The sequence below is a fragment of the Oryza sativa genome, chromosome 2 (genome assembly GCF_034140825.1).
Source record: "Oryza sativa Japonica Group chromosome 2, ASM3414082v1".
Lineage (NCBI taxonomy): Eukaryota > Viridiplantae > Streptophyta > Magnoliopsida > Poales > Poaceae > Oryza > Oryza sativa.
This window is the reverse complement of record NC_089036.1, coordinates 3,854,875-3,875,006: the sequence shown is the minus strand read 5'-3', so window position 1 is coordinate 3,875,006 and position 20,132 is coordinate 3,854,875. Positions and strand designations below refer to the sequence as shown.

At 42.1% G+C, this 20,132-nt stretch overlaps 3 protein-coding genes across 7 annotated transcripts; all 3 read left to right on the top strand.

Annotated features, from left to right (window-relative positions):
- Positions 1-2,082: 2,082 nt before the first annotated feature.
- On the top strand, positions 2,083-9,819 carry LOC4328445 (uncharacterized). Of its 2 annotated transcripts, none has more exons than XM_015767957.3 (14): positions 2,083-2,284; positions 3,440-3,647; positions 4,182-4,232; positions 4,341-4,471; positions 4,562-4,678; positions 4,784-4,906; positions 5,572-5,630; positions 5,816-5,985; positions 6,470-6,523; positions 7,097-7,206; positions 7,643-7,756; positions 7,855-7,980; positions 8,244-8,311; positions 9,579-9,819. In XM_015767957.3, the coding sequence occupies exons 2-13, from the start codon at positions 3,471-3,473 to the stop codon at positions 8,269-8,271; spliced, it is 1,260 nt and encodes a 419-aa protein (XP_015623443.1). In that variant the 5' UTR covers positions 2,083-2,284; positions 3,440-3,470; the 3' UTR covers positions 8,272-8,311; positions 9,579-9,819. The 2 variants fall into 2 exon arrangements, with proteins under 2 accessions (XP_015623443.1, XP_015623444.1); XM_015767958.3 differs by having other exon boundaries at positions 3,435-3,647.
- A 2,387-nt stretch (positions 9,820-12,206) lies between these two features.
- Positions 12,207-12,844, top strand: LOC9267856 (uncharacterized). The gene has a single exon (XM_015769556.3). The coding sequence runs from the start codon at positions 12,286-12,288 to the stop codon at positions 12,676-12,678; it is 393 nt and encodes a 130-aa protein (XP_015625042.1). The 5' UTR covers positions 12,207-12,285; the 3' UTR covers positions 12,679-12,844.
- Positions 12,845-15,825: 2,981 nt separating this feature from the next.
- LOC4328444 (nuclear transcription factor Y subunit C-4-like) lies at positions 15,826-19,753 on the top strand. 4 transcript variants are annotated; one of them, XM_015772036.3, is made up of 3 exons: positions 15,826-15,999; positions 18,089-18,146; positions 18,653-19,753. In XM_015772036.3, the coding sequence occupies exon 3, from the start codon at positions 18,684-18,686 to the stop codon at positions 19,461-19,463; it is 780 nt and encodes a 259-aa protein (XP_015627522.1). In that variant the 5' UTR covers positions 15,826-15,999; positions 18,089-18,146; positions 18,653-18,683; the 3' UTR covers positions 19,464-19,753. The 4 variants fall into 4 exon arrangements, with proteins under 4 accessions (XP_015627522.1, XP_066163588.1, XP_015627520.1 ...); XM_066307491.1 differs by lacking the exon at positions 18,089-18,146 and adding an exon at positions 17,244-17,274; XM_066307492.1 differs by lacking the exon at positions 15,826-15,999 and adding an exon at positions 17,834-18,004.
- The last annotated feature ends 379 nt before the right edge of the window (positions 19,754-20,132 follow it).

Genomic DNA, 20,132 nt, shown 5'->3' with positions numbered 1-20,132 from the left:
CCTCCCTCCCCTCTCTCATCGGTGGTGGTATTACGCTCTTCTCAAGAGAACCATACGTGAGACTCTTGCCTTATATGGCTCTGTCCTGGAATCTGGATCCCCCTCCTCTTTCCTTTGACCAACGGCTCCCTCCCTCTGCTCTATCCTCTTCATATCATCAGTGGCACCGTCAATGATGACCTCGAGTTCTGAGGCTAGCTAGTGTAGTGCGTGCGGGAAACCTCAACCTTGCCACAAGTGTCGATGTTGTCTTTAGCTAGAGTCTAGTAGATAGTGTGCTTGCCACGCTCAACCTAGACCTCTGCCCCGTGCTCAACCTTGAGCACAAGCATCTTAGTTGATGCACTCCACCTTGAGCTCCGTAGGCACCATCACCGCAGTTGATCTTTTGCCTCCATCGGTGATGTGCTCCACCTTGAGTCCTACTAGCTTTCATGTTGCACTTGAGCTCTAGTTCGACTGATCAGCGCCATGCTCCATCTCAACCTTTGCCAACATTGACGCATCGCTTGAGCTCGAGCTCCACATGTCCCCCTCTATCCTAGCAATTGGTTTTTTTTGTTTGTTTCTTTTATTTTTTTAGCTCAAGTGAAAACATAGGCTGGGGAGATTCAAGTTTCATCTCAAGCGCATGGCAATGGTGGCCGGTGGATGCTCGATTAGCTACCAATCTGTCATCGGTGGTTCTTTCACCCTCCATAGAAACATAAGAGAACTAGAGAAGAGAAAAAACTGGAGGTAGAAGAACAGGTGTAGCCTGTAGGGCAGAATTTTGGTAAACATACATGGTCCATTTACATACATAGTTTAAGTTATAACAATAGTAAAAAAAATTGTAAAATTTGCTATGGGACATCAAAAAAACGTGTAATTAGCTGGGAGACACTGCAAAAACGCTTATTTGCTATAGGACACCACCAAAAACTGGTAATTAGCTGCTGGACACCCACGAGATTATTTTATTATATCCGGAGAAATTGCAGAGAGAAACAACTGTGTAAGTACGATTCTACCCTTCGAATTTTTTTCTTTTTATTTTTTCTCTATCCTTCTCTGCTCCTTCTTCCTTATTCTTCTCTATCTCATTCTTTCTCTCTTTCTCTCTCTGCTCTTCAAGCGAGCCCGAGGGAGCGCTGGTGATCGTGCGACGAGGCGCGGGCCAGTGCGGGCACCTCGGTTGGAACGGTGTTGCGCGTTGCTGAAGTATGACGGCCTGTACTTGGGCGCCGGTGGCACCGGGATGTACTGGCGGCGACCAAGCATGGGCTCTAGCACGAGGAGGCGGAGCTGGGTGGGGCTAAGGAGGAGGACGCGCCCGCCACGGGAGCCGACGACGTGCCACTCGGCGGCGTCGCCCAAGGCGAACACCCCGTCAGGATTACGCGTCGTGGCGCCGCGATGGTGGCTCCGACGGCAGTCCCCGGTGTCATTGATGCCGATAGGGATGGAGCGGTTGTTCGCCCAGGCGCCATGGTTGTGGTTGTGGAAGAACCCGACGAGGGGAGCCCCTGGCGCGCTGATGTGGAGGTCGCTGAAATGGTGGAGGAACCGGCGGCTAGTGAGCACGCGGCGGAACCGACTGTTGACGAGAGAGATGCGGTGGAGGCAGGTCGGCTGCGGCGGTAGCAGTAGCACGATGAGTGTCACCGGGACGCCTCGAAGGAGAATGTGGCGTCTCACCGTCCTCGTGTGGGTATGCAATGGCGTGTTCCAGCTGGTCGACGTGGCGCTGCGTGGGGAGAGAGAGGGGGGGCTTACATTTGAGCTTACATGTGGGGCCCACGTTTGGACTCATTTGAGCCAAGGGCAAACTTGTCTTTAATGATTGTTTCTCTATCCAATTTCTCCGGATATAATAAAATAATTCTGCAGGTGTCCAGCAGCTAATTACCAATTTTTTGTGGTGTCCTATAGCAAATTAGCGTTTTTTAGATGTCCTACAGCAAATTTTGCAAAAAAAAAAAAAAGCCAAAGTATGCAATTTGCTCGCGAAAAAAATTCCAGCTGCATTGCGCCCTAACCACCTGACACGTGTCCCCGCTCCCCGACATTTAAACTGTCGCGCCTGCCACCCCTACCCTCGTTGTATACCAAACGGCAATACGCGCCTCTCTCTCTCTCTCTCTCTCTCTCTCTCTCCCCTCCTTCCCTTCCCTCTCTCTCTCTCCTCAATTCCCCATTCCACCAACGCACGCACCAACCCGCCATTCCCTCCCAAAACCAAATCCCCCGTCGACGCGAGAGGAATCCAATCCTCCGAATCGTCTCCCAATCCCGCGCGCCGGTGAGCTCCCGTTCCGATCCCGCCTCAGTTTTTTTTTTCATTTTTTTTGCGCTTTATTTGGTGATCCAGCGCGCGAGCGAGCGAGCGAGCGAGGCGATGATTTTTGGTGTTTTTTTTGGATGGGGAGCATGGAGTTCATGGATGGGATCGACGGCGTTCGTCGTCGCGTCTAGTCTCGTGGTGGTTCGGCGAATGCGGTTGCGGCTGCTGTTTGTTTGTTGCGGGTGGTCTCGCTGGACGCGGAGGCGTGCGCATGACGCTATGGTGTTTTGGTGTGTGGGCATCTGGTTCCGTGACGCGGCGATGCTGCTGCTGCTGGGTTGGGGTGACCATTCAATTTGTGTGGCTATCGGATTCTGCGTTTTTTTTTTTGGGTTGTGTATGCGTTGCTTCATCATGCAGGCATGCGGTTGTTTACTGCCTCCAATCCCATGGTCGATTTCATGATTCCGGTACTTGTTAGTGTCGTGGGATTGTGCATACATGTGATTTTGAGGTGCGTTGCGGTGGAAGGCAGTGATCATGATTTATAAGGTGTCATGCGCCTGTGGAGTGGAAGTAGTTTTTGTCAATTCGGTCGTAATATGAATAGTTCGGTGTAACATGGTTGAGAAATTTCAGAGGGTTGTGTATACAGTGCCTCTGGAGTTGATTCTGCTGATTTGTTTCTGGGGTGAATTGCCCCGGTTATATGTGCTTCATGCGTCTCTGATGATTGGTTTGGTTGTGTTGTGGTTTGATCATGAACCCTGTTTGCTTCTTTTTTGGGTGATGAGTTCAGCATGCAGTTCTGGGGTGACTTATCCTGTAACTGTGATTGAAGCAATTATTTCTGTCACTTTTCAGTGATTACTCCATGTTGTTGCTATGAGCTCAAATTGAATGCATAGTTGGTTGTAGAAGCGCGGATGCTTTTCGCATCTATTACGATGCAATCAGAACATATTCTTATTGTTTGCTCACTTCTTTTCTTTTTTTGTTTTTGTTTTGGCAACGTTCCCATTCCTAATTATTTGATGGCTTCTAACTGTTCAAAATTCCATCACCCTCTATGTCAACCCTGAACAAAATGCAGATTGGCACATTGGATTTCCTTTTGCTTTAAGGAAGTTATCCTATTGCATATAATTTTCATATTTGTTGCTCCCAGTGTAGATCGACAGATACAATTGCTAATTAGTACAAAATGGCTATAAGCTTCAAATATTGGGATGACTGCTTGGATCCAGAGGATATGCAATTAATGTGGGCTGATCCTCATGTAAGTAAAGAGTGGATTGATGCTGGGGAAGGGCCGGGACAGAAGGTTCACCTGTCACGGGATCCTGATGGTGAGGCATATCTCACACAAACTGAAATGATGGTGAGTGATCAGCTGTAGCCAGTGTATCTTGACATCTAAAACCTGCATTAGTGGCAATCAAACCAAAGTTCATGTCATTATCTAAAAAGAAAAAAAACCAAAGTTCATGTAAATCATTGTATTTATTTTTTCGCAAGCTGTATTTCTGTACGTATCGTGTCTATTTTTTGAGCAGTTTATATTATACTTGGTTGTTACTTTTGAACAATAATTTCCTTGTACCTATGCTGTAGTGGCGTTAAATGCAGGTTATACTAGTGCCAGCAAATTGATTCACCGAAGTTTAAACAAGACAAAAATCAATCAGTGCTGTGAGTTAAGAGTCTAACATAATAGTTTTTACCTATATTTATCCAAGTGACTAAATTACTGTTGACAACTTTGTTACTGCTGCGCTGATCTAAACAAATTTTCGAAGCTATGGAAACAATAACAAATTAAGGGTCCTTTGCTTTATTTTCTTTTTCAAAACTGTACTTGTTATCTACTTATCTGTACAATTTTGGCTTAAAACTAAATTCATTGATTCTTCAGGCGGTGGCTGCAATTACTGTTCATAAGCATTTCAAGTCACAGCTAGACCCGGTATTGCTTCTTTTGCTTTATGACTTATCAATATTTGGATTTGTATATGTATCAAAGACACTGCTGAAGTACATTAAACATTATTTTTTACTTTCATCACTCATGCAGTATATGATAGGTGCCCTTGCAGAAATTGCAAGTGGAAGGAGACTCTTTGTCGATAATTATGACCGAAAGACTAAGGAGATCAAAGCTGGCATAATGCAGGTGACAATAGAAGTTGCTCAATGGCTTGGCAGGTACCATGAAACCTTGATAACCCAGATTTAGTAACTATCTTTTCTTCTATGTTTTCATACTAAATATTTGTTTTCTTTACCTTTAACAAGGGAATTGGGTTACAAGTATTATGACATTGAAGAAGATGCTAATTTGCTCTATTGGCCTTTTGTGAATGTCTACTTTGGTGCTGCTTATGCAAAATGGCTATTCTCATGTGACGATAAGTATGTATTTTGATTGTCAGATTATGCTTGACCATTGCAATTAATTTCCTTTGACATATTTTATCTTCTACTGCCAAACATAATTACTTGCCAAAAACACTTCAGAGAAAGAACTGAAGAATTCGTTGTTAGAGCTTACAAGGGAGGCAAAAAGAAGGCTGTTCACAAATCAACTTCCCCCATCTTTCAACGCTATCTTTATGTGAAGGAGGCCTTGCTGTCTATGAGGTTTCACCCTTAATAATTTATTTCCATATTCAGCTTCTAACTTTCTTATTCTGTGAAAAGTGTGCCTTAAGCACTAAACAAATTCGTTTCTCTTAGCACCTGTGAACCTCCAAGGTCCAATTTTAGAGGTATTGAGGTTATTTGGAAGCCTAGCAAACCTTTAAGTTGGAGAAAATTGGTTTGAACTTCTCAAAACAACTGGCCATTGAAGATTTGAGGTAAAAAACCTAAAATTTTACTTATGACATGTCACATAATTTAAAGAACAGTAGTTTTCATCTCAAGTTTGAACCCCTGAACCTGACCCCTGAGCTGTGCTATGTGGACCTTCTATGCTGGCAGGTTAAACACATGATGGACAGCAATATGTTTAGTGACTTTCTTTACTGTAATTCATGCTCACCTGACCTGTCGAAATACCAAGTTAATTAAAACACTGATATTTCTTAATTCAAACATGAGTGTTTCTTGATGGTTGCATCATTTGCTCGGCCTCTCAAATATATTCAGAATTTCAAGCTCTTCTGAGTTTTCCGTTAGGGTTAGAAACATATTCAATGGATCGAAATCCAAAAGTTATGTTTGTAGAGGAGCTATTATTTTATTTTACTTTAGTTCCAGTTCTGAACTTGCTGACAAACTGCTTCTTGCTATTTTGTCTGCAGACAGCCAGAAAGTTTTAATGATTTAACTCCTAATCTCCTAGCCAATTCCTCGAGCACAGGTTAAATTTTACTGTGTTACCTTTTTATTTATTTAAATAATTTTCTGCTATTCAAGGTTTGTGGTTTGTCGAGATGTTAGCAAATACTAGGTTATGATTTTAGGATGTTGATTCTTGTTTTGATTCCAGAGAATTGATATGCTTCTAACATTCAAGCTGACATCTTGTTATCACATTTGAGTCAGAAGGACAGTTGATTTATTGGGATTCCAAGGTATCAGAGGTAGATATGGATGCGATGTGGAGTCAGCCCGATGTGATTAAGGAGTGGACAAAATCTGGTGAGAGGCGAGGAAATGTGAGGTTTTCTCATGACTCCAAGAGGAGGCCTTATCTTTCTCGAGTTGAGGTGAAGGTAAAAGATGATTCTTTAAATTTTTTGTAGTTACTTTGCATTTGCAGTATACGGGCCACCTTTTTTTACCATGCTAAAATGTTGACATACATATGTTTTTGTGTAAAGCTACCACTATAATCTTATTAATATTCTTGTGCTGTTAAAATTGCATCCTTGATTTGATCAAGTGAACTGCTCGTGTGGATGGCATGTAATAAAATCAACTTTGTAGTTTGTAGGTGTGGCTGCAGTGCTATACATTTCCTATCATGCCATACAAATTACATGGACAAATATTGTTCACAGAAGCATTACTTATACTTGGTGCCATAGCTATTCCTTCTTTTTGGAACAATCCCAGACTCATGCCTTGTTTGATACAATAATCCTATATCTGCTCACCAGTAAAATGTCTTGCAGGTTTCATGTATTTGTTATTTTATTCACCAATACTTAATTTCCATCCATCTCAGACTTACGTGGTTGTAAATTTTTTTCTCAGGCTGTTGCTGAAATAACCATATCACGTCATTTGAGCTCAAAAGGAGTAACACCAGTAAGTTTTTTTGTTTATAAATCAGTGAACATATAGTATCTGTATAATGATACTAATTATGTATTAAATTTGTTGTTTTATATCGCTTTCTGTATCACCTATAACATGGCCCTCCCTTATTTTAAATATGTGATGAGGCCAACATTTAGGCAAACTGAAGAAATTCTTTTGGCTCTTAACCTATTTGCTTTGTTGCATGGTATTGCTTTTCTAAGTCATACATTTAGTACTTTAGCATGATTATCCATCACATCAGTGCTGATACTCATCTTGTTCTTTTTTTACATAAAACTCATCTTATTTTGGTTGTCGATTCATGTAACATCATTGCATTAGTTAATGGATTTGTTGTATATTTTGTCAACAAAGCATTTTCTCTATTTTGTGGATATTCTAAAATTATGCAAATGTCCATAGATTGTGTTAGTATATATGTCCTGGTCAAAATGGTGAATAAAGATGGTGTTGGCCTATTTGGGTGCATGTTACAATAACAGTATTTACTCTTATTTTAGCATTCCAAGAAAGCTTGAGATATTTAGTAAATTCTCTATTCTCATTCATATCTGCCAGGAAGCCCTAGCTGCTCTTGCTGAGGTGTGCAGTATGCGTTTTGTCCATGGTGTTCGTTCTCGTACTGGCTTGATGGGAATAGACTACCCTACTGCAGCATGGCTTTACAGGCAAGCATGAAATTAAGTTTACAGTTGTGTTTTAATTATCTATAAAGCTTTGCTTTTTGTCTAACAGTTTTGGTGAGCTATTTGCTTAATCCTAGTAGGACCTTACCAGTTCCTTTTGCCCTTTTACTAGTTATGAATGCTTACAGAGTAATGCACTGTTCAGGATGGCTGAACTATTGTTTGGACTATACCTTCATACATATTCATATGGTGATTTAAACTATGATAATTTATTTTGGTCTACTACTTGTCTAGTTTATGTTACTTCAGATGTCAGGCAATCATATTCTAGAGAAGATTAATCTGGAAAACAAATAGGCATAGGAGAAGTTAGCTGCTTAGGCTATCAGAAGACACACTGCAGTTACTCTCGGTCGGTTATAATATTATAGTTTTCATGAAGTTATCTTCACTTGCAGTTAGCTTTTTCCTGCAGAGATTGTGGCCATAGGGCGTATACTGTCAGCTCCGTAGATGATCTATACAATCCTTTTACATCAATGTACTTTGGCGCAGCTTACTTGGGATGGTTGTCACAATATGAAGGAAGGTTAGTGAGATTAAATGCTAACATGTTTTCAGCATAGTGAATAAATGTACTAGCGAAATGAAAAAAAAAACTGACACATTCTATCTTCTCTCTTTCAGAGAAAGAAGTCACGAGTTCATTGTTCAGGCATACCTTGGGGGACCAGAAAACGTTAGCCTTCAGGAGACTGGCCCATTTTGGAACAAATTCCTGGAGGCCTTAAGACTATACCAAGATCCAAAGAAGTATGCTTCTCCTTGCTGTTAACTTAAAATGGTATTTTTGTTTATAAGGTGGGCCTTACTGACCAATCAAAAAATGAGAGCATAAGTGTGTGAGTAGCTCTCATCAACATTTTTAGTAGCATTGACATCAAATATTCAAACTTACTCAAAAATGCAATTTTGACATGTTTTTAAAGTTTAGCTTTAAAACTACTCTAATTTTTGTAACTATATGTCTTATGAAATAGCTATACTAAAATAACTGAGTGATTGTACCTTTTCAGGGAACAAGCAAGCTGTTGTATTTTGTAAAAGTTGTCCTGATGTGCCCTTATGTCTTTGTTTGGTGAAGGTATTTATTTGATCCTAAGTACAATTTTCATCCTATTTTGCTACCTCAAATTTACAAGATGTGCATGTTTCTCATTGTATTATCTCATTCAATTCAAATACGTCTGAGCATAGCAAGGACTGCATAGTATGAAAATGTTATTTTACTGATATGGTTGTCTTACGAGACCCTTCATCCCACAATGTATGGTTTTGTGTAGTGTGTCTAGCTAGTCCCTCCCTAGTTGGCATAATATTTATTTTAACAGTTTGTGCAGACTAGTGCATGCTGATTTTTATTCTTATAGATAAGGGATAAGTTACTACTTGAGCAGTAGCACATCAGATAGGCAATTCTAGCCGACAGATTGACCTATTCCATACTCTCTGTGTCCCTAAATATAAGGGATTTTGGTTGGATGTGACGTATCCTAGTACTACAAATCTGGATATGAAGTATGTTCAGATTCATAGTACTAGAATACATCCCATCCACCCAAAATTCCTTATATTTTGGGATGGAGGGAGTACCTTGGAATCTTTAATAGTCACTTGGATGTGAGTTTTGACATTGATGCATAAACTCTCCTCATTTTATGTCAGAGAATGCAGTTGGATTGTATTATTGCAAAAATGCATTTATTGATATGAGATGATATGGCAGTCCATCTAGTATTATATATTTTAAGGTAATCACTTGCAGTTAAGCATAAGGGTAGATGTGATTTTGTTTTGGATGCCCCAATTTTTTTCTTCTTTGCTGGTCTGGGTTTGTCTGCCACAGTTTTTCTCTTCTTCCAAGTACTATGGCGCAGTCACACAGATTTCCTGTGGGTTCTCAAAAGAAAAGCACCTTTAATTTCCAGATAATTCTGATCGCAAGTAGTAAGCTAAGCCTTCTTTAATTTGAGTCAACTTGGAATAGTTGAGCTGGGGGCACCAGTTGCAGTCATTACTCATAAGTTCTATACCAACATTCAGTGGTGGTTTCTCGTTTGTTTGTATTTATCTAACTCTTGTTTCTGCACATTAAATTTGAAAAGTATCATCAGTACTCTATATAAATTAATATCAAAAGAAAAATGCTACTCCCTCCGTTTCACAATGTAAGACTTTCTAGCATTGTCCATATTCATATATGTGTTAATGAATTTAGAGACACATATATATCTAGATTCCTTAACATCTATATGGATATGGGCAATGCTAGAAAGTCTTACATTGTGAAACGGCGGAGGTATATCCATGATTAGTGAACTATTAATGGCGTCTGTTCTGCAAAATTTCAGGCTCCCACTCAAAGGATTCAACGCTAACTAGCAACGGGCTTGCTTGGATTCCATTTGTACATATTTGGTCATTTGATACCCTGCTCGTGTTCCAGTTTTCAACTGTGGTTGATCCCCACTGGGTGCTCACAGAGCTATGCCCTCCTCTTCTTCTGTCCATATATTTTGCTTTTCTGTACTAAATATATTAACGGCCTTTTTTTTTCTGCATACCGGTATGTTATAAAAATCACTTTTGATATATAGATACCCAAAAGGAATTGACTCAAACAAAATTAAAAAGGAAAAAGGTTCAATTACATAAGACTACTGTTTTAGGAAAAATGTTTCATGGAGGATTGTTAGTTCTTCATTACAGACTAGAGAATGTAAAATTTTCAGGCATATTGCTTATGGCTCATTATACATCTCAAATGAAATTAGGGTCCCCTTTTTTATTTTTTATATCATTCCTATGATGAGCCCTGGAATTTGGTACTAAAGAAAGGCATGGTCCAATACATGTTTTTGGAGTAGATTTGTCAGCTATAGGCGATTTCAGCTTAGATTTTGAAACAGGACCCAAAAATCACTGTTACGTTGCAGTTCTGAACAGTGCCATGTTATCGTGTTAGGATTGCAGAGCCCCCAGTACTGAATTCACAGTCATTTATATATCACGCAGCAAGAAATGGTGGCAGCTTGAATCGTAGCCGACAAATCTGTTGATCCCATGCCAAATTGCGATGTTTGACTCCATCTGATGATTATTCCTGCCAGTTTACCATAAAAAAAAATTTCTTCCAAACTTGCTGATCTCATGTGATTCTTATTTAGAATACCTGCAACTAGTAGACACTTTCCCCAGTTGTATCTCATCTCACTGCCTGAGTTAAGTTAACCATTAACTTTGTACCAGTTCAAATCAGTGACAATCACCAAACCAAACAGTGCGAGCATGTGAGCTCGATCTTGACAAGCAAGCAGAACTGTAGCATGAACCACCAGCTGCTGAGGATCCAAAGCAAATGGGGATCATCAGATCGATTGCTCATCGGCGTACTACTGGAGATGATGGGCTCCAGGGCAACCTTGTCGGCAGTTGCCTTCCAGGATGGATGGATTAAACCCTAAAGTGCATGAACTTTTTCCAACTTTTCTAGTACTACAACTACACTGGTTAGGAATCATGGAACCGTTCGCTTTAAGCAATGTCTTCTCATCAACAAGCTCAGCTCATCAGTCCAATCCATTCGCAGAATTCAGGGGAGTGTGATTAGTACTACTATAATCCAGAGAGACAGGGCATCTTGGTTAGGGAAGAATGTGTGCAACGTGGGTCCTCCCATTGCCTGCCCATTAGATCACAGCATATTCACATGCACACTGTCTGTCCTCCCGTGGATGTGTATGCATGGCCACTGCTGCAAATTTGGGTCGATTTTTGTTGGAGAAGAATTTGTTCTTTCAAAGGTGACGTCGCAGTAGCAGAGGATGAAACCGTTGTCTGCCTGGAAATTTCTTGAAAAACTTTACGCAGTTTTATTTCTCTCTCAAAAAAGGGGAAAAACAAAAAAACAAAAACGGTTTGCGAGATGGGATCAGATGCGTGGGTGGGCACGGTGAGGCTGCCACGGCGGTGCGTGATGGGGGGATCTCATCGCATCGGTGGCGCGGCGCGACAAGCAGCGGCCCATGACGACTGTGGCGTCCGCCGTGGCTGCATGCGCCGCTTGTGCGTGGACACAGTAAATTCCTAACTAGTGAAACTCAACGTCATGTATCTTATCGTTAGAGTTTTTTTTAAAAAAAAAAAACGGAAGGAGAAGGTCCTGACTGCTGAGGCTCACCATCCATCATGGGTCCACGTGTCAGTTACTCATTTTTCTCCGAAGCATGAGCGGCACTAATCCATGGTATTGCTGTTGGACCACACGCTGCCCACCGTTTTCGACTTTTCTGGAACCAAGAAACCAATCTGCATGGAGTTTCCAGCGTTTAGCAACGTACTACGGACGATGACCTGCTTACCATTACTCCGAGTTACTGCTACCTAGTGCCCCAGTCCAGGCATAAACCCACATAGTTTGTGTGCTGAATTTGTTTCAATTTAGGGCCTGTTTAGTTCCCAAAAAGTTTTTTCCAAAAACATCACATCGAATCTTTAGACACATATATGAAACATTAAATATAGAATTTTTTTAAAAAGCTAATTACACAGTTAGGACGGAAATCGCGAGACGAATCTTTTGAGTCTAATTAGTCCATGATTAGCCATAAGTGTTACAGTAATCCACATGCGCTAATGACGGATTAATTAGGGTCAAAAAATTCGTCTCGCGGTTTCCAGGTGAGTTATGAAATTAGTTTTTTTATTCGTGTCCAAAAACCCCTTTTAACATTCGGTCAAACGTCCAATGTGGCACCCTAAAATTTTCTTTTCGCGAACTAAACAGCCCTTACAAATAGAACCAAATTTGGCACTTGTTCAAACTAGTGGAGTACTAGGACACCAGTATCTTTGGACATCTTTGAAATCATGATTTGTAATTTTGTATGGTTTTAATATGGTCACAGTCTCACAGACACACATTTTATTTGACTTAACCTTGGACCTATAAATAAACACATCTCACCTCACCTCACCTCACCTACCAAGAAAGCCAGCCAGCACACACTCTCACTCTCTCACTACTCCACTCTGCCACCGCTCAGCGGCAAGCCGGCAATGGCGGATGGGCGAGGTGGCGTCGGCGGCCAGCCGCCGTCGTCGGTGGCGGCGGCGGCGGTGGTGGCGCGGCGGTGCGGCTGCGGTCTGGGCAGGCTGGTGCGGCGCCTCCGGCGTCAGGCGGCGCTGTGCGCGGCGCGTCCGGCGCCGGCGTCGAGCCGGCTCCGCGGTGGCCGGTGCCAGTACGACCCGCTCAGCTACGCGCGCAACTTCGACCGCGGCGGCGTCGACGTCGCCGGCGGGCTGGACGACGACTCCGACGCCGCGCAGCTCTACTACAGCTACACCTTCTCCTCCCGCTTCGTCCTCCCCGCCGCCGCCGCCGCCGCCGCTCGCGCCCACCCGAGCAGCCTCGCCGCCGGCCGCACTGCTCCAGCCACGGCCACCCATTAGATTTTTCTTTTCGCTTTTTCTTGATGATTTTGAGCTTCTTCTTTTGTTTCTTCTCGATCGCCATGCATCTCCCAGCCATGGCTGCAAATGAGATGAGATCGAAGGGAAGGATGAAATTGTGAATATTGGAAGAGAAATAATAGCACGACATCGATCGATCTATCTATCTCCTGCAAGCGAAGATCCGTTCATTTGTCGGATGGATGTGTACTGTACAGATGTGATTAAGATTAATTAATTGCGATCGTGCACCGATCTTGGGGAACCCAAGCAGCTATCTGAGAGTGTAATTGAAGTGATTAGTTGATCAACATGTTGATCAAGATTGCGTATGGCATGGAGAAGGGGAATATATACGTGCGTTCGCTGGATCAGCTGGATGGTGACGATAGATGAATCGTGGATGGATGCGAAGGGAATACTAGACACGATAAGTGATGGGCTAACTGCCTACCTAGCTTTGGTGGACAAAGATGTATGCTCACATAGGATTGAATGAATGTGACGTTTATTACAACGTTTCTGAAACCAAACTCTATCGACTTGTTTGGCAACACGAGGGAAGAGAATTAGGAGTTTACATGATCCATTGATGATGAGATTAAGATGAAAATTTAATTTTTAATCCCAATATCTTATTTGGTAGAGGTGGTGAAAGTCGATAAGAAGTTTGGTTAGAGATCGGGTCATTAATAAAAACAGATGGTTAAGATTTATTTAGGCAAAATAAATAAGGAATTATCTCCCAATTACCACCCCTACCCAGGTATTGAAAATGAGGTAGTTCCTTCCTCAATTCCCCATCCACATCCGGCCATCCCACCAAAATTACTATGTATCCCAACCAAACAAAACAGTTAATAACCTCATCACTTTAAACTTCCAATCCATTATAAAAACTCCCTCCAATCAAACATGTCATATATCTAGATACATCATATTAGAAAATATCCTATTCGATTCTAGTTTTAATATTTTCGGACGAAGGGAATAGTGGAGCAACACAATTATTGTGAATTAAATTTAAAAAAATATACCATTTATTTTTTATTTCTCAGAAATATACTAGATGTAATTTTATTGGCACAAATATACCATTGATATTATGATGTCGATATTATGGTGTCACGTGGAGAATGAGTGAGACCGTGCGAGACTAATTAAGATAATTAATAACTGATTATAATTAATTAATCATTTAATTTTTGAAATACTCTCGCAGACTTGTTGCGCGAGACCGTTCACATCGTCACTTTCGCACAACGGTTCAGAGAAACCATCAGTATATTTGTGTCAAAATTTGCATATAGGGTATTTCTAAGAAAAAAAATAAAAAGTATATTTTCAAATTTAATTTCAATTATTGCTTCACCCTGAAATCACCATTTTCTCTCCAGTTGAGTGAGAGCTCAGCTAGCTAGCGGTTGACGCACCAGGTTCAGTGGGTCACCACGGAAGAAGCTCATCGGACGTACTATCTTTTTTTTTTACGTGGGTTAGTAACGTATAGGCTCTAGGGTTTCCCTTGTTACCGGTGGTTACCGTAGTTATCGGGTTTACCGCGGGGTATGGTAATATAAATACCGCGGTAACCTCCTTAAATTTAAATAAATTTAAAAAATAATTTGAATTTTTGATAAATTTTGCACGGTTTTTTATGGTTTTCCACGGTTACCGCGGTAACCGCACGGTAACCGTGCTTACCGCCGGAGCGCGGTAACTCTGGCCCCGGCGTTTTGGGAAACCCTGATAGGCTCACAACTCACAGGCTATAGGGTTCACATATTTAGGCTTGGTTTAGTTCCTAATTTTTTTTCTCAAAAAGTCATATATAGATAAAAACAAAAACTAATTACACATTTTGTATGGAAATCACGAGACGGATCTTTTGAGGATAATTAGTCAATGATTAGCCATAAGTACTACAGTAACCCACATATGCTAATGACGGTTTAACTAGGTTCAAAAGATTCGTCTCGCGGTTTCTAGGCGAGTTATGAATTTAATTTTTTTATTCGTGTCCGAAAACCCCTTCCGATATCCGGTCAAACATATGATGTGACACCTAAAAATTTTCTTTTCACGAACTAAACAAGGCCTTAGCCACTCAAAATCAAACAATTGTAACTGCTGGTTCTGTCCACCACTGCAAAAATTACGGGGGTAGAGGAGGAAGGCTGCGTTCGTTCCAGATACATTGAGCGCACGCTTCCCAAACTACTAAGCGGTGTTTTTTTTTAAAAAAAAATTCTATAGGAAATCTGTTTAAAAAAATCATATTAATCCATTTTTGAGTTTTAAAATAGTTTATACTCAATTAATCATGCGCTAATGACTTACCTCGTTTTGCGTATCTTCCCAATCTTCTCAGATGAGATGCCCGTGCATGCATGCTGATTGTAGTGCATATGAATGTGTGTGTGTGTTTTTTTTGCGGGGAAATGTGTTAAAGATTGAACTATGGTTGCAAGTTTCTAGCTATATATGAGTTGTATAATCGGATTGTACGTATATCAGTACTTTTTAATTTTTTATAATACTAGAAATACAGTAATCTCTCTGCGCGCAATTGTACATGAGCACTTGTGTCCATAATGTTTTTTTTTTAAAAAAATCCATATCCTATTTATTCACATTAGCATCGAGATTCATTATATCCTTTGCGAAGTCTCCAGCTTTTGTTTTGTTTTGATCGTTTTGACTTATAGCTGATAAGGCATAGAAAAATGAACAAAGCCAACAAAATAAATTACAGATATAAAATTTATATTTGTGTTATTCTTGATTTAAAATCTAATATTAAAAATAGGCTAAGATAAAAAAAATGTAGAATCAAATTAGAAATTTCAAAATTGAGCTACGGCTGATAAGATAACCCATCAGAGGCTTTGTGAATGGATGTGATTGTGTAGAGCGTGAGGTGAGTTTAGAGTTGGTTGCGCGTTAGAAATTTTTACGGTGCGAAATGGGCTATAACGAAGGGAGGCAAATTAGACTTTTTTCTCCAACAGAAACAACGCGGAATTTTACCAGGCCTGGAGCCCACATAGAGAAACCTCCGGCCCACCGAGCCCACCACCCCCGCCCGCGGCCGCCGCTGCCTCTCTCCTCGTCTTCCTCGCGCTGACTCTTCTCCTCCTCCTCCTCGCGTCCTTCTGACCCAAGGGCGACCGCGTCTCCCTCTCTCTCTCTCTCTCCGCCGCCGACGCCGAGGGCTCCACGAGAGGGAGGTGGGCGGCGCGGCCCTTCGCCGGAGGGAGCGCTCTCCGCCGCCGCCGCTCCCGCTCCCGCCGGCGCGGGAGATCCGGGCGTCGTCTCTCGGTAAGCCCCGCCTCCCGCCACCTTTCCTCGATCTCTCTGTTCCCAATTCCGTGGGTGATCCCGTTTGGATTGTTGGCTGCATGCGTGGGTTGGGTGTTGCTAGCTTGGGGGGGGGGGAATTCTCTCTCGGCTCGTAGCTGAGGGAGGAATCATCGCCTCTGTTTCTAGGGCTGTGGAGCTGATCCTGGCAGCATATGGTTAGGTTTCGATTAGTCGTCGGCTTCGTTTCGATTGCTTGATCCTGCTTAGTTCTAGTTTGGATTTTTAGTTTGCTATATGTGTGGAGAGACGTGCGGTCTCGTCTTGGTAAATTTGTGTTCATGAGTGTTGAGTTGGTCCCGTGTCATGGCCGCCTTGCCACTGCCCAGAATTCTAACCCTAGCTTGTTTGCCGGAGTTCATGAGCTCGCCGGAGAGGCGGAGGGTTTGTAGTTGCTGGTGTGGTGGCGCCGCGCCGGAGCCTTGGAAGGAGCTGCTGTAGAGGAGAATTAGGTTTGATGTTCTCTTTGATTTGGGAATGGAGCTTACTAACTAGTGAAATGGAGCTTCAAAGAAGTGAGATAACCAAGATGCCCTCCTTCACCATCGCGATCGTACTCTCCTCTGTTTCCGATCTGCAGTGCGAGCTGGAGTTCCTCGCCTGCGTGACTAGCAAGAAGCACGGTGTGGATGGATGACCACCCTGGCCTTGCCCCGTGTTAGGTCCGCACCTGCATCTTCTTGTAAGAACAGTGGGTCAACTCGTAGGAAACCATTACCATGGTCAGTGATGATGGATTGCTGACGCGCGCTTAACGTAGTTCTGCCACGAGTGCAAACTTCCTAGATGCAAGAGTACTGTTCTGATGCCACATCTAAATTTGTTTATTTTGGTGTTGTTTTCATACTGTTAGGATCTCATGATTTGCTGTCTAGATGTTCTGTCAAAACAGGGCACTCCTAATTTCCTACCATTCGTTGCATTGTTTTTTCATGAAGTGATATGATGATTTTCTCTTGGAGTGATATTTTCTCTTAGTGATGGATCATAATTACATGATCACCCACATCGCGTATGTGTTAGGACGCTGCTCTCTTCTCTTTTTTTTTCCCTAAAAAAAGACGTGATTGGTCCCATGCATTTAATGAGTCTGAGTTTTGGAATGTATCTAAATTTGCCTTTTTCTGTGTTCAAATGTCACGTGACATGATACGTGCCAACTTTCCTTGTTTGTCCCAAATGTGTGGACCTCCTGGAACTACAAGATTGACATATTCTTCAAAGAATCCAATTAAGGTAGTTGCACCCCAACCTTAAGCTTAACCTGACAGCACTTTATTTTAGTACTGATGGTGTGTCAAACAGAGAGTAAGATGGCAATTTGGATCACTTGGCTTCTTGATATGTTGTTCAAAGTTAATAATGACATAGCGGATCATTTTTAACATTTCTTACATATTTAAGTGTGCATTTTTTTTCCTACTTGCTTGAATGTTGTAGTCTTCTTTTACACACACTTCTGGTTGACATGGAAAAAAATATTTATGAGATTTGGCATCTGGGTGTCATAGACTTAATTCGGTTTGATGTAAGTAGATGAGATGCTGCGAGTAAATTAGGAGGAACACATAGCCATGGTATGAACTGCCCTGCCATGACAGCTGCAACTGCAGCTGGGTAACTACACCAAATCCAGGCCATCCTTGGAGTGTTGGATATCCAACAGTAGAGGGGAGAAAAAAAGCCTTGACTAGAAATACAATTCATTCCGTATTTTCCCATCTCCCATCTCAGTTATCCAAACATTGATTTGTCAGTCAATGAGCTAAAACCTGTGCAATTGGCTTGGAACTAGCCGATCTGTGCCCTCTGGACACAAATGCCATCATTCTGGGAGACTAATAAGTCATAACTGGAGCCATGGGGGCATAGCTACCTTTTGTGGGTTATCTTTGGGACCTGCTTCTACCGGAAAACATCAAGACATGTGATTTATGCTGTACATGCATGAGAAGCTTCAAACTCTGTATGATGCATACTTATCCATGTTGGTTTGTAATAGCAGCCCACAAATTCACTTGTCCGTAACCAGTTTGACCGATAATGGCAGGGCTTGAATGTTCATGCAACTACCCACTTGCACAATATGGATAGTAGGAGTACAAAAGGTAATTTACCATCCCATCACAAATCATAGGGATGATTTTAATGGAAGGTTCTACTTTCTGTTTAGCTTGCACATGTTCTATCACATATACTGGTAGTTATGCATCTGTAATTCTATTCCACATTCAATGGAAGTCTCTTTCTGTTTAGAATGCTTAATGAACCAATAGAGATGAAAGTATTGAGATCATGAGTTGTGCTTAAAGTGCAACAGCAAGCTACATGGAACCGCAGCACTCAAGTTGCTCATTAATTGTACTATAAGCAACAAAAGTCGCAATCAAGTTGCCTTTGTTCCTTCAATCATTTTTTTCCCTGCATGCAAGTTTGTATGTCAGATACAATTTTGTAAAGGAAAAGCAGTGAGTTCCATTCTTATACCAAGGTATTCTCACTCATGTGTATTGTATTTGACAAAATACAAATTTAGAACCTATCATGATCTTTCTCGTTAATCTATACAAAAGATCAACTGATCAATACTTGCAACTGTTTCCCACAACGACAGGGCCTTTGGCTTTGGACGGACAAGAGCTGACATGGAACCATCCTCACAGCCTCAGCCTGTGATGGGTGTTGCCACTGGTGGGTCACAAGCATATCCTCCTCCTGCTGCTGCATATCCACCTCAAGCCATGGTTCCTGGAGCTCCTGCTGTTGTTCCTCCTGGCTCACAGCCATCAGCACCATTCCCCACTAATCCAGCTCAACTCAGTGCTCAGCACCAGCTAGTCTACCAACAAGCCCAGCAATTTCATCAGCAGCTGCAGCAACAGCAACAGCAGCAACTCCGTGAGTTCTGGGCTAACCAAATGGAAGAGATTGAGCAAACAACCGACTTCAAGAACCACAGCTTGCCACTCGCAAGGATAAAGAAGATAATGAAGGCTGATGAGGATGTCCGGATGATCTCGGCAGAAGCCCCCGTTGTCTTCGCAAAGGCATGCGAGGTATTCATATTAGAGTTAACATTGAGGTCGTGGATGCACACGGAGGAGAACAAGCGCCGGACCTTGCAGAAGAATGACATTGCAGCTGCCATCACCAGGACTGATATCTATGACTTCTTGGTGGACATAGTTCCCAGGGATGAAATGAAAGAAGAAGGGCTTGGGCTTCCGAGGGTTGGCCTACCGCCTAATGTGGGGGGCGCAGCAGACACATATCCATATTACTACGTGCCAGCGCAGCAGGGGCCTGGATCAGGAATGATGTACGGTGGACAGCAAGGTCACCCGGTGACGTATGTGTGGCAGCAGCCTCAAGAGCAACAGGAAGAGGCCCCTGAAGAGCAGCACTCTCTGCCAGAAAGTAGCTAAAGATGATACAGTGAAGTTGTGACATTGATATACATTGTCCTGTGAACTTAGGGCCTCTAAAACTCAGTGCTCTTGTCAAAACTATTCCCATGATTGTTGGCTGAAACGGGTAATCTGATTAGGTCTTAGGCTTTCCTAATGTTAGTTCTGCTCTGCTATGGCAGCAGTAGAAAAAAAAAAGATTGTGATTTGGTAGGTGATTTGCAACTAATGTAGTAACTGTACCTTACCTTTCATCAGTTTCTAATCCAATACTCAAAAGTGCTGGCATGTGGAGACCCTTGTATGAATTGAGTGTTTGTTCATGTCATGCATCAGTCTGTTGCCTCATTTATCAGTCATCATGCCTCCTGCTTTGCAAGAATCTTGCCTCCCTGATTTGGCAGTCATCAAAGCAGAGGCTGATGTGCAAAGCATCAGGACTGCTGCTGCTGAAGCATGGAAAAAACAGATGGTTGGTTTCTTTCTGTTGAATCCTATTCCTATTTGTATGTGTGAAAGTTAACTGCCTGTGTATTGACTTTGGATGAAAGTGGGTGGGACAAGTACCCTTGCATCGATAGTCATATCCTGTATAAACTTTGGGCAAATTCTCTAGCTTGTTCACTGAACTCTCAAATTTCTGGGTTTACTGTTCATAAATGCTCGTCTTCTTCAGGATAAATTTAG

What these genes read in the sequence shown, in the direction of transcription:
- LOC4328445 (XM_015767957.3), top strand. Translation starts at nt 3,471, where the DNA reads ATGGCTATAAGCTTCAAATATTGGGATGACTGCTTGGATCCAGAGGAT. An exon ending in TCAAGTCACAGCTAGACCCG is followed by an intron (nt 4,233 to 4,340) that starts GTATTGCTTCTT and finishes TCACTCATGCAG; the next exon opens with TATATGATAGGTGCCCTTGC. An exon ending in GTTGCTCAATGGCTTGGCAG is followed by an intron (nt 4,472 to 4,561) that starts GTACCATGAAAC and finishes ACCTTTAACAAG; the next exon opens with GGAATTGGGTTACAAGTATT.
- LOC9267856 (XM_015769556.3), top strand. Translation starts at nt 12,286, where the DNA reads ATGGCGGATGGGCGAGGTGGCGTCGGCGGCCAGCCGCCGTCGTCGGTG.
- LOC4328444 (XM_015772034.3), top strand. Translation starts at nt 18,684, where the DNA reads ATGGAACCATCCTCACAGCCTCAGCCTGTGATGGGTGTTGCCACTGGT.